At 53.3% G+C, this 12,618-nt stretch overlaps 1 protein-coding gene across 4 annotated transcripts in view; it reads left to right on the top strand.

The window, feature by feature from the left end:
• The window catches only part of LOC106731673 (uncharacterized), a 37,385-nt gene that overhangs the window by 8,095 nt on the left and 16,672 nt on the right, over window positions 1-12,618 (top strand). Inside the window, exons 1-4 of one of the 4 annotated variants that reach the window (XM_075913739.1) lie at window positions 3,285-5,316; window positions 5,438-5,573; window positions 7,584-8,125; window positions 9,060-10,068. In XM_075913739.1, the coding sequence (XP_075769854.1) occupies window positions 5,566-5,573; window positions 7,584-8,125; window positions 9,060-9,427 (918 nt within the window). In that variant the 5' untranslated portion in view covers window positions 3,285-5,316; window positions 5,438-5,565 and the 3' untranslated portion in view covers window positions 9,428-10,068. The other 3 variants (XM_075913740.1, XM_014571261.3, XM_075913737.1) reach the window with 3 other exon arrangements.

The raw sequence follows: 12,618 nt of genomic DNA, 5'->3' as shown, positions 1-12,618 counted from the left end.
TTCGGAGCCCTAACAGCTGCTGTAGACCTCATCCTTTGCTCGAATCAATTGCTGGAATGATTTACTTTGCATTTCTCAAGGCTGAATTCCCCCTGCCCCTGTGTAGCCCTGTCAGCCGGGTTTCTGAGATCCCTTCCTCGCCCTCGGCCCTCAGCTTTGGACACAACTATTTTGTGCGATTTTTTTTGAGAGAGAGGTGTACCCGGCAATGTTTGCATGACGAGATCATCTAACGAGCCTCCAAATTCTTGAATGAGAAATCATTTCTCTTAATCGTCCCGCCTCCCTCCGCTGAGGAACCACCTCCCTGCCCCCAAGGCAAAGCGGGGAGAGGACCAAACGTCGTCGCAGTTCAGAGCTTGCCTCTGGTGCCAGGGCTTGAAAGCAGAGCGCTCGGATGAAATCCAGGGGGTCCAACGTTGGGGGGCTACTGACCTCCCTGTGCAACCTTCCTCTTGCACGCCAGCCCGTTCCTGCACTTGGGCCCCTCCTGCGCTCCAGCCAGCTGTTGAACACATCTGCTCCGGCAAGGGCACTGTGCAGAGGTGTAACTCACACGCCTCCTAGGTGTGGTGCTCTGTCTGCTCTCGTGGCACATACTGATTCTCGTGTACGCTACAGCCTTAGCCAAAGGCAGACTAAACAAACCCAAATCCCTCAGCCTCTCCTCATAGGTCATGTGCTCCAGCCCCCAAATCATTCTGGTCACCCTCCACTGGACCCTCTCCAATGCGTCCACATCCTTTCTGTAGTGGGGGGCCCATAACTGGACACAATACTCCAGATGCGGCCTCCCCAGAGCCGAATAAAGGGGAATAATGACATCTCTGGATCTGCTGGCAATGCTCCTCTTAATGCAACCTAATCTGCCATTAGCCTTCTTGGCTACAAGGGCGCCCTGTTGGCTCATCTCCAGCTTCTCATCCACTGTAACCCCCAGGGCTTTTCTGCAGAACTGCTACTTAGCCAGACAGTCCCCAGCCTGTACCAATGCTTGGGATTCTTCCGTCCCAAGGGCGGGACACTGCATTTGTCCTTGTTGAACCTCATCTGATTTCTTGTGGCCCAATCCTCCAATTTGTCTAGGTCACTCTCAACCCTCTCCCTGCCCTCGAGTGTATCTACCTCTCCCCCTAGCTTAGTGTCATCTGCGAACTTGCTGAGGGTGCAATCCATCCTCTCAGCCAGATCATTCATAAAGATGTAGGACAAAACCGGCCCTAGAACCAAACCTTGGGGCACTCCGCTAGAAACCGACCGCCAACCAGACATTGAGCCGTTGATCACTACGCGCTGGGCCCGACCTTCTAGCCTCTTTCTATCCATCTTACCGTCCATTTATCCAATCCACATTCCCTTAACTTGCTGGCAAGAATATTGTAGGAGACCGTATCAAAAGGCTTGCTAAAGTCAAGGTTTGTCACATCCACTGACTTTCCCACGTCCACAGAGCCAGTTACCTCATCATAGAAGCTAATCAGATTGGTCAGGCACGACTTGCCCTTTGTGAATCCATGTTGACTATTCCTGATCACTTTCCCCTCATCCAAGAGCCTCAATATGGATTCCTTAAGGATCCCTTCCATGATTTTTCCAGGAACCGAGGTCAGACTGACCGGCCTATAGTTCCCTGGATCGTCCTTCTTCCCTTTTTTGAAGATGGGCACTACATTTGCCTTTTTCCAGTCATCCCGGATCTCTCCTGATCTCCACGACTTTTCAAAGCTAATGGCCAAAGGCTCCGCAATGACATTTGCCAACTCACTCAGTACCCTCGGATGCATTAAGTCCGGACTCATGGATTTGTGTACGTTCAGCTTTTCTAAATAGTTCCTAACCTGTTCTTTACCCACCAAGTCCTGTCTGCCTTCGTGGCGTATTATGTCACCTAGCGCATTAGTCCGGGAGCCGACCTCGTCTGTGAAAACTGATGCAAAGAAAGCATTGAGTACTTCAGTCTTCCCCACATCATCTGTCACTAGGTTACCTCCTTCATCCAGTAGGGGCCGCACACCCTCTCCGCTCACCTTCTTCTTGTTAACATGCCTGTAGAAACCTTTCTTGTTACCCTTCACATCCCTTGCCAGTCGCAAGAACTAGAGGACACCAAATGAAATGAATGGGTAGCAGGTTTAAAACTAATACAAGAAAGTTCTTCTTCACACAGCCTGTAGTCAACCTGTGGAACTCCTTGCCAGAGGAGGCTGTGAAGGCTAGGACTAGAACAGAGTTTAAAGAGAAGCTAGATAATTTTACGGAGGTTAGATTCATAAAAGGCTATTAGCCAGGGGATAAAATGGTGTCCTTGGCCTCTGTTTGTCAGAGGCTGGAGAGAAAAGGCAGGAGAGAAATCACTTGATCATTGTCTTTGGTCAATCCTCTCTGGGGTACCTGGTGCTGGCCACTGTCGGCAGACAGGATACTGGGCTAGAAGGACCTTTGGTCTGACCCAGTTCGGCCGTTCTTATGTTCTTATGCAATTCCAGTTGTGCTTTCGCCTTCCTGAGAACTCCTCTGCGTTCTCGAGCAATGTATTTAAACTCCTCCCTAGGCATCTGTCCAAGTTTCCACTTCTCGTCAGCTTCCTTTTTGTGCTTAAGTTCACCAAGGATTTCCCCGGGAAGCCGATCCAGTCTCCTACCATATTTGCTTTTCTTACTGTGCATCGAGATGGTTTCTTTGTGTACCTTCAATAAGGCTTCTTTAAAACACTGCCAGCTGTCCTGAACTCCTTTCCCTTTCGTGTTTGCATCCCGGGGGATTCTGCCCATCTCTGAGGGCATCAAAATCTGCTTTTCTGAAGTCCAGGGTGTGTATTTTGCGACTCTCCTTTCTTCCTTTGGTCAGGATCCTGAAATCAACCATCTCATGATCACAGTTTCCCAGGTTGTCACCTCTACTTCCCGTATGAGTTCCTCCCTGTTTGTGAGCAGAAGGTCAAGCTGCGCACGGCCCCTGGTCGGATCCTTCAGCACTTGTACCAAGAAGTTATCCCCAACATTCTCCAAAAACGTCCTGGATTGCCCGTGTACTGCCGTATTGGTTTCCCAACAGACGTCAGGGGGATTAAAGTCCCCCACGAGAACCAGGGCCTGCGATCTGGAAGCTCCTCTCAGTTGTCCAAAGAAAGCCTCCTCTACCTCATCTACCTGGTCTGGTCTATAGCAGACACCAACCACAACATCACCCCGGTTGCTTCCACCCCGGTTGCTCGGAACTTAACCCATAGACTCTCAACAGGCTTTTCTCCCTCTTTATACTGGAGTTCAGAGCAATCGTAGTGCTCTCTTACATAGAGTGCAACTCCTCCTCCTTTTCTCCCCCGCCTGTTCTTCCTGGACAGTCTATACCCTTCCACGACAGCGCTCCAGTCATGCGAGTCATCCCACCAAGTCTCCATTATTCCAGTCAAATCATAGTTCTCGGACAAGGCCAGGGCCTCCAATTCTCCCTGTTTGTTCTCACATTGGTGTACAAACACCTCCGATAACCAGTTGATCGCCCTACCTTCTCCATTCGAGTCAGGGGTCCTCCTTTCTTGCTCGTTCCTCTTCGCATTTCTTCCCGGTATCCGACTTCCCCACTCCCCCCAGGGTTTTGGTCACCATCCCCCGACGAGCCTAGTTTAAAGCCTCCTCGTTAGGTTTGCAAGCCTGCCCGCGAAGATGCTCCTTCCTCTCTTCGTTAGGTGGATCCCATCTCTTCCTAGCAATCCTTGTGTCCAGAACCGAGTGCCATGGTTGAAGAAACCAAAGCCGTCTCTGCGACTCCATCTGCGCAACCACGCATTGACGTCCTCAATTCCTACCCGGACCTTTCCTTTCAACAGGGAGGATGGAGGAGAACGCCACTTGCGCTCCGAATTCTTGGATCCTTCTTCCCAGCGCTACATAATCCGCAGTCACCCGCTCAAGGTCATTCTTGGCCGGATCGTTAGTTCCCACGTGGAGAAGCAGGAAGGGGCAGCGATCCGAAGGTTTGATCAGTTTGGTATGACTCTGTCCCATCCTGAGTTCGAGCAGCACACCCCTCGCGATTCCAGGTCCGGACGGCAGACGGATGGCTCTCCCTCCTCCCTGTAACGCCCTTTCAGATACTTGAAAACCGCTCTCATGTCCCCTCTCCGTCTTCTCCTTTCCAAACTAAACAAGCCCAATTCTTCCAGCCTTCCCTCCTCGCTCCTGTTTTCTCGACCTTTCACCGTTCTTGTTGCTCTTCTCTGGACCCTCTCCAATTTCAGAAGAACATAAGAATGGCCAGACCAAAGGTCTGTTTCTCCCCCTCTAATTTCTCCACCTCTCTCCTGAAATGTGGGACCCAGAACTGCAGAAGCCCCTCACCACGGCCGCTGCAGCACAGTTGGGGGGTAGAAGCGTGTCCCCTGGCTGGAGCAGGTGCAGGTGAGGCTGGGCCCACGGAAGGACCACTTATCCCCCACCGCTGGCAGCTCCGAGGCCACTCCACGTCGGTCTGCTCTGAGGCCTGCGCGTGAGTTGATGATTTTCCTTTCCGTGCGGCCATCAGAGAACCAGTCCCATTCCTGGCCCCTCCTGTTGTCCTGGCACCACCCAGCCCAGACCGCGCTGTCAATGAGGAGGAGAGGAAGCCAAACATGGTGGTCGTAGCTGTTCCCGTTTGGACAGACAGACAGACAGGCTGTCCCAAATACGCAGTAGATTAGATACCAGGCTGCTGCCAGCTATTTGCTACGTGAACTGCCAACCCCCCCTAAAAAATCCCTAGAGTTTTCAAGTGCCTTAGTAGCTCCTGGAAAGAGGGTGACATGTGTAGGTGAGGACGGGTGTGTAAGGCGGGGGAGGGCTTTGCCTTCCCAAACCACCAGCCTGGCCCCCCAGAAAGCCTGCTGTGGGCACACGGGGGGCTGGAGTGAGGTGCCCCCAAGGAGGGGGCAGGAAAGGGCGAGGCCTCAGCAGGAGGGGCGTGGCTGGAGGTGGGGCTGGGGGCTCGCCTCCCCCAGTCTTCCCAGTCCCCCCGTGGAGCAGGTCGAAAGGACCAGGCTGGTTCCTGTCTGTGCACCCCATTTCTCGGAAGAGGAAAGTGAAATCTAAACCTTTCCTCCCTCCCAAGGGCGAGTCGGGAAACGAAGCCAGGAGCGTGTGTAGGCGCTTGCCCAATGCTCTGTGTCAGCGCAAGGCACCAGCGGGTGTGGGCGGGGAGGGTGCACCCTGCCAATGGGTGGATCCCAAGGGTGGGTATAAGAGAGGCTGGCTCTCAGTAGCGGCACTGAGGCACCGAGCCGGATCGGGCAGCTCCTGGACAGCACGTGTGGGGAGACACCGAGGCCGGAGAGGGACGGTAAGGACTGATGAGCCCCAATCCCTTCGCCATCTCTTCCTTCGGGCGCTGAGCCGGGGCAGAGCCCCAGCTGGGTGTGGAGATGAATTTAGAGCCCCGTGTCTCTCATATCCTTCCCCAGATCCAGGGAGAATTGACTCCGTGCAGCTGGGCGGACGAGGGATCCCACCTCTGCCTGCACGTTGCGCCGGGGAGGGATCTTGGCTCCAGGACCAGTAGAAGGGACAGCAGCGTAGGACACTAGCAGGCATGGGCAGGTAAGTAACCGGGGGTGTCACATGATTCCCTCTTCGCTTCCCTCCCTCTGGGGCACCTGACGTCGGCTGCTGTCGGCAGCCACGATGCCGGGCTAGATGGGCCTTTGCTCTGACTCATTCCGGTCCCCATCATATCGCCCACAGAACTGAGCAGGGCCGAGCGCTGGGACCTTTCCTCCTCACGGATGGTTCCTGCCACCCCTGGCCTCACCCCCAAATCTCCCAGCATGACTCACCCCACCCAGTGGGCAGTGTGGACAGGCTGCAGGGAGTTTTTATGCAAGGAAAAAGCACAGCTGGGCGCTAGGGCACTCCATAGCCGCACTCACAGCTCGCTGCCTCCTGCTTGCCGGAACCCCCTCTCTTAAAGGTGCAGGCATTGATGGCTGCTCTCATACGAACGGCCGTACTGGGTCAGACCAAAGGTCCATCTAGCCCAGTAGCCTGTCTGCCGACAGTGGCCAGCACCAGGTGCCCCAGAGGGGGTGGACAAAAGGCAACGATCAAGCGATTTGTCTCCTGCCATCCCTCTCCAGCCTCTGACAAACAGAGGCCAAAGACACCATTTTATCCCCTGGCTAATAGCCTTTTATGGACCTAACCTCCATGAAATTATCTAGCTTCTCTTTAAACTCTGTTATAGTCCTAGTCTTCACAGCCTCCTCTGGCGAGGAGTTCCACAGGTTGACTACACGCTGTGTGAAGAAGAACTTTCTTTTATTCGTTTTAAACCTGCTACCCATTAATTTCATTTGGTGTCCTCTAGTTCTTCTATTATGGGAACTAATAAATAACTTTTCTTTATCGGCCCTCTCCACACCACTCATGATTTTATAGACCTCTATCCTATCCCCCCTCAGTCTCCTCTTTTTCTAAACTGAAAAGTCCCAGTCGCTTTAACCTCTCCTCATATGGGACCCGTTCCAAACCCCGAATCATTTTAGTTGCCCTTTTCTGAACCCTTTCCAAGGCCAAAATATCTTTTTTGAGGTGAGAAGACCACATTTGTGCACAGTATTCAAGATGTGGGCGTACCATAGTTTTATACAGGGGCTGTAAGATATTCTGGGTCTTATTTTCTATCCCTTTCCTAATAATTCCTAGCATCCTATTTGCCTTTTTGACCGCCGCTGCACACTGTGTGGAAGTTTTCAGAGAACTGTCCACGATAACTCCAAGATCTCTTTCCTGATTTGTCGTAGCCAAATTAGCCCCCATCATACTGTACGTATAGTTGGGGTTATTTTTCCCGATGTGTATTACTTTACACTTATCCACATTACATTTCATTTGCCATTTTGTTGCCCAATCACACTTGATTTGACAGTGTTTATGTTCCTTTCTATTTATCTCACTAGGATTGGACTTCCACTTCTTAAAAGATACCTTTTTGTCCCTCGCTGCTTCTTTTACATGGTGGTTAAGCCACGGGGACTCTTTTTTAGGTCTCTTGCTATGTTTTCTAATTTGGGGTATACATTTAAGCTGGGCCTCTATTATGGTGTCTTTAAAAAGTTTCCATGCAGCTTTCAGGGGTTTGGCTCTAGTCACTGTGCCTTTTAATTTCTGTTTAACTAACCTCCTCATTTTTGTGTAATTCCCCTTTTTGAAATTAAATGCCAGGGTGCTGGACTGCTGAGGTGTTCTTCCCACCACAGGAATGTTGAATGTTATTATATTATGGTCACTATTCCCAAGCGGTCCTGTAACGGTTATATCCTGGACTTGATCTTGCACTCCACTCAGGACTAAATCGAGAATTGCCTCTCCCCTTGTGGGTTCCTGCACCAGCTGCTCCAAGAAGCAGTCATTTAAGCCATTGAGAAATTTTATCTCCGCTTCTCTTCCTGAGGTGACATGTATCCAGTCAATATGGGGGTAATTAAAATCCCCCATTATTATAGAGTTCTCTATTTTGGTAGCCTCCGTAATCTCCCTCAGCATTTCAATGTCAGTATCGCTGTCCTAGTCAGGTGGTCGGTAATATATCCCGACTGCTCTGCCTTCCAGCTCTGCAGGGATATTTGCCCGTCAGCCACCACAAGAGCCTGCACCCCCATCAAAGGAGCCACCCCAGAGGTCCCAGCTGCCGGGGAGGAGCCCGAAGCAGCGCATCCCACAGTGGGGCAGGGCTGAAGTCGAGGCCCTCCTGGACCTGTGGGCACAGGAAGAAGCCCTCCATGACCCCTGGTCTCTGTGCCCCAATGCCAACATCTTCAGCCGCATGGCCCAGAATCTGGCTGCCCAGGGATTTCCGTCCCGGACCCGTGAACAAGTCTGGTCCACGGTCAAGAAGCTGTGTCAGGTCTACATGAAAGCCAGTGGGGGCGGGGGGGCAGGAGCCGACACCTGCCCCCACTATGACCGGCTGCACGCCATCTTGGGGAAGAAGGCGGTCCAAGGGCCCTCGCCGCCGGAGGAGGAGGTGGGCGACCTGACCACCAGCTCCAAGGACGAGGGAGAGGACCTCCCCAGCACCCTGCAGCTGGAGTCAGGACACATCGGCTGGGACGTCTCCCTGTCCTCGTGCGAGGCCGGTGAAGGATCCTCTGGTGAGTGTCGCACTTTTTGCTCACAAGAGCAGGGATAGCCTGGTGCCCAGGGGGGAGGAGTTCGCGCTGCGCGCCCGGCAGCAGTACGCCGCACGTGCAACCTCGTGCAGCCAGACCGTGGGGCATGTGGACGTGGCAGGCAGCTCCAGAGCACGCCCGGGACCCTGCTGCTCGCACATGACCCAGGGAGAGGGGGGATGCCGGCTGGAAGCAGCCAAGGCCCCAAGGACTCAGGCCTGACCCCAGACCTCCCGAAGGGTGCCGCGCACACAGCGTGCAGCCACGCCTGGCCGTGCGACACAGCAGCTGCTCCTGGGAAAACCGTGGCGAGTCAGTGCTGTGTGTGCGACCCCCACGCAGCCCCACACTTCCCTGGGCTACTTGTGAGAAGGCGAGCAGGAGGGGGAGCGGGGAAGCAGCCAGCCTGGGCCTCTGGACCACTGAGTATTGCTGCAGGGACGGTACGCTCCCCTGTCGCCCTGTCTCTGTCTCCGAGGACATCACTTGACAGGGGTCCGAGAACCCCGACCTCACCCCCACGCCATGTGGGGCTGTGCACGCAAACATGACGACAGCGTCCATGGTGTGTGGCTCACACACAGTGACAAGAGGAGAAGCCATGTGCTCTGCCCTGGGGAGGGAGCGTCCACAGTGCTAGGCAGACAGACGCAGCGAGGAGTTCCACAGGTTGACAAATCGCCGGCCACGTGGCTAGGACACGGACAAAGGGGTTTTCATTCACAGTGATGTCTCCCAAGGGTTACAATCCATGGAGGATCACTTCGCTCCAGGGATTTGGAGTTAGTTCTTCACGCGAACACACACACACGGGACCAATGGGGCCCAAGCCACAGCTGGTTGGTGTCGTGTGGGGCTAAGGGACACTATGTGCGGGGCTGACTGACGGCCTCCTTGTTTTCTGTGTTCTTTGCAGCGGGAGCAGCTGGGAGTGAGGGATCCGCCAGCCCTGCGGCGGCAGCGGCACCGACCACCCAGGCACCAGACCAGCAGCACCAGCTCCTCCAGTGGCACATCCAAGCCATGGAGCGGATGAAGGAGGAGGTCGTCAGCACCCTGCAGGGCGACCGGGAGTGGCAGCAGCAGGCGTGGGGCCAGTTGCTGCAGCGCTGCGACCGCATGTGCGACACCATCGCCACCCTGACGTCGCACGTCGGCCGTGCCGGGCCCCATGGCCTGGCCTTGCCCCATCCTGCCGCCCCTCCTGCCCAAACCCGGGGAGAAAGGTGTCGAGGCCTCAACATCAACGGATGCGCTGGGAAGAGCTGCCCCTCCCACTCTTAACTCTCCCTCACAGTTCAGAGCTCCTCCCTCCTCCCCCTCCCAGGAGAGAGCCCCAAAAGTTGGTACAAAGGGGGCCATGTGAGGTGTCAAACAAAAGCTTACGTCCTGCTGATTCAGTATCTGCTCTTCATATATCTGTATAATGTCTGTGTGTGGAGTTATGATTCTGTACTCGGTATGGAGACTGGAAGTTTCTCTATATGTGATTGAGCAATAGGCGAGAAAAGCTCAGCCTATGGACATGCTAATTAGGAAGCCACCAGGAACAATAGGTGTCTTAAGTACCAGAGACCCACCTGGGAAGGAATCCAGGTGCCTGGCCACTGACCATGCGACTGTCTGCAGCTTGGAAGAAGCCGGGGGGATATAAATAGGCCATGTGGCTGACTCCGTCTTGATCTTCAGCTCAGCTCTTCATCCCAGAGGCAGCCTTTCAAGGAACCACTAGCCGGGAAGGACCGTGGACCCATCTGGACATAGGATGTACACCAGAGACTTTTAAGCCAGCCGTGATAACATCTCAGCTGCGAGCCTGCATCGAGAACTGGGAGATTCGGTGCATGTAATGTGTGATGCTTTAACAACCTCACTCTCATGCTTTTCTTTCTTGTAGCAATAAACCTTTAGATGGTAGATGCTAATGGATTGGCTCAGCGTGATTTGTGGGTAAGATCCAGAGTGGTGGTAGCAGCATGTTGTGTGCTGCACAACATAGTGGAGCGGAAGGGGGAGGCCTTTCTCCCGGAGTGGATGGCAGTCGAGGGCCGGGCATTTGAACAGCCCTGCACAGCTGCCATCCGGCAGGTGCACCACAGTGGGGTGCGTGTACAAGAGGTCCTCAAGGAGACGCTCTCCCAGGTTGCACACTAGGTTCCCTCTCTCTGTCCTCCACATCCCGCCCATTCCCAACCCTTCCCTCGCCCCTTCCTCACCTCCCAATAAACACAACTTTTTGTTAAACAAACCAAAACTGTATTATTACATAGGGACAGAGGGTAAGCAGTGGGAGGGAGCGGGAGAGGGTGGAGGAAGGCGCTCTGGACTGGGAGGGGGAGGAGGAAGGGGCTCTGAACTGGGAGAGGAGGAGGAAGGGGCTCTGAACTGGGAGAGGAGGAGGAAGGGGCTCTGAACTGGAAGAGGGAGGAGGAAGGGGCTCTGAACTGGGAGGGGGAGGAGGAAGGAACTCTGAACTGGGAGAGGAGGAGGAAGGGGCTCTGGACTGGGAGGGGAGGAGGAAGGGGCTCTGAACTGGGAGAGGGAGGAGGAAGGGGCTCTGAACTGGGAGAGGAGAAGGAAGGAGCTCTCACCTGGCCCAGGTTGGGGCACAGCTGAGGGCGTCTGCTCAGGGCGAATTGCTCAAACTCCGGCCGCCTTACAGCCCCTGACTGTAGATCTTCGCAAATAGGGCACAAATGCGTCCGTTTTGTCAACGGCTGTAAACCTCATTCTACAAGGAATAACGCCTTTTGTGGACAGAGTTCTGCCGACAGAAGGCGTTACTGCATCTACAGTGTCCTTTGCGTCTACACTGTCCTTGCGACCCCGCGGCTGGATTTGTCGACAGAACTGGATGTCGTCTAGACGCTTTTCATCAACAGACGCTTTGTTGACAGCACCTCTGTTGACAAAGCCTATAGTCTAGACGCACCCTGTCTGGCGACTAAGCCTCTATTGACAAAAGCCTGTTGTCTAGACGTACCCACACTGTCCACCCTCATCATCAACCAGGGAACACTCCTGTCTCATAAACACTGACTTCCCAGCAAGCTGGTCACCCACAGTCCCTTGGTTACCAGCCTGCTCCAATTCTCTGGGGCTACGTCTAGACTGGCATGATTTTCCGGAAATGCTTTTAACGGAATAGTTTTCCGTTAAAAGCATTTTCGGAAAAGAGTGTCTAGATTGGCACGGATGCTTTTCCGTAAAAGCACATTTTGCGGAAAAGCGTCCGTGGCCAATCTAGACGCGCTTTTGCGAAACAAAGCCCCGATTGCCATTTTCGCGATCGGGGCTTTTTTGCAGAAAACAAATCTGAGCTGTCTACACTGGCCCTATTCCGGAACAGTTTTGCGCAAAAGGGACTTTTGCCCGAATGGGAGCAGCATGGTATTTCCGCAAGAGGCACTGATTTCAGACAGTAGGAAGTCAGTGCTTTTGCGGAAATTCAAGTGGCCAGTGTAGACAGCTGGCTGTTTTTCCGGAAAAAGTAGCCAGTCTAGATACAGCCTGGCTGTTCCTGCCTCATCCAGAACAACCCTCAGTCCCTCTGGGTATGTCTACACTACCACCCTAGTTCAAACTAGGGTGGTTAATGTAGTCAATTGAAGTTGCAAATGAAGCCTGGGATTTAAATATCCCGGGCTTCATTTGCATCTTGCCAGGCGCCGCCATTTTTAAATCCCCGGTAGTTCGGACTCCATGCTCGCGGCTACACGTGGCATGGAGTAGGTAGTTCGAATTAGGCTTTCTAGTTCGAACTACCGTTACACCTCGTTCTACTAAGTCGTGGAATGAGTAACAGTTAATCCGAACTAAGTTAATCCGAACTAACCCTTTTTGCGCAAAACTTCGCCAGCCGTCTACACTGGCCGATTGAATTTGCGCAAGAGCACTGACTTTGTAATGTACAAAATCAGTGCTTCTTGCACAAATGCTTTGATGTTCCCATTCGAGCAAAAGCCCTTTTGCGCAAATGCTTTTGTGCAAAAGGCCCAGTGTAGACAGCGAAGAACTATTTTGCGCAAAAAAGCCCTGATGGCTAAAACGGCGATCGGGGCTTTCTTGCGCAAAATCACGTCTAGACTGGCCACGGATGCTTTTGCGCAAAAGTGTCCGTGCCGATCTAGACACTCTTTTCCGCAAATGCTTTTAACGGAAAAACTTTTCCGTTAAAAGCATTTGCGGCAAATCATGCCAGTCTAGACGTAGCCTCTCTGTTTTTGTTTGTTTGTTTGGAGCCCTAACAGCTGTTATAGACCTCATCCTTTTTGGATCAATAGCAGGAATGATTTACTGTGCATTTCTCAATGCTGAATTCCCCCTGCCCCTGTGTAGCCCTGTCACCCAGTTTTCTGAGATCGCTTCCTTGCCCTCTGCCCTCAGCTTTGGACACGACTATTTTGTGTGATTTTCCCCATTTTACCACCTTCCTGTTTGCCCCTTTTTCGAGAGCACTTAGGGGGAAGTGGAAC

The sequence above is a fragment of the Pelodiscus sinensis genome, chromosome 32, assembly GCF_049634645.1.
Source record: "Pelodiscus sinensis isolate JC-2024 chromosome 32, ASM4963464v1, whole genome shotgun sequence".
NCBI classification, from domain to species: domain Eukaryota; kingdom Metazoa; phylum Chordata; order Testudines; family Trionychidae; genus Pelodiscus; species Pelodiscus sinensis.
Note: the sequence above shows the minus strand (reverse complement) of the source record. Positions and strands in the feature narration are given on the sequence as shown.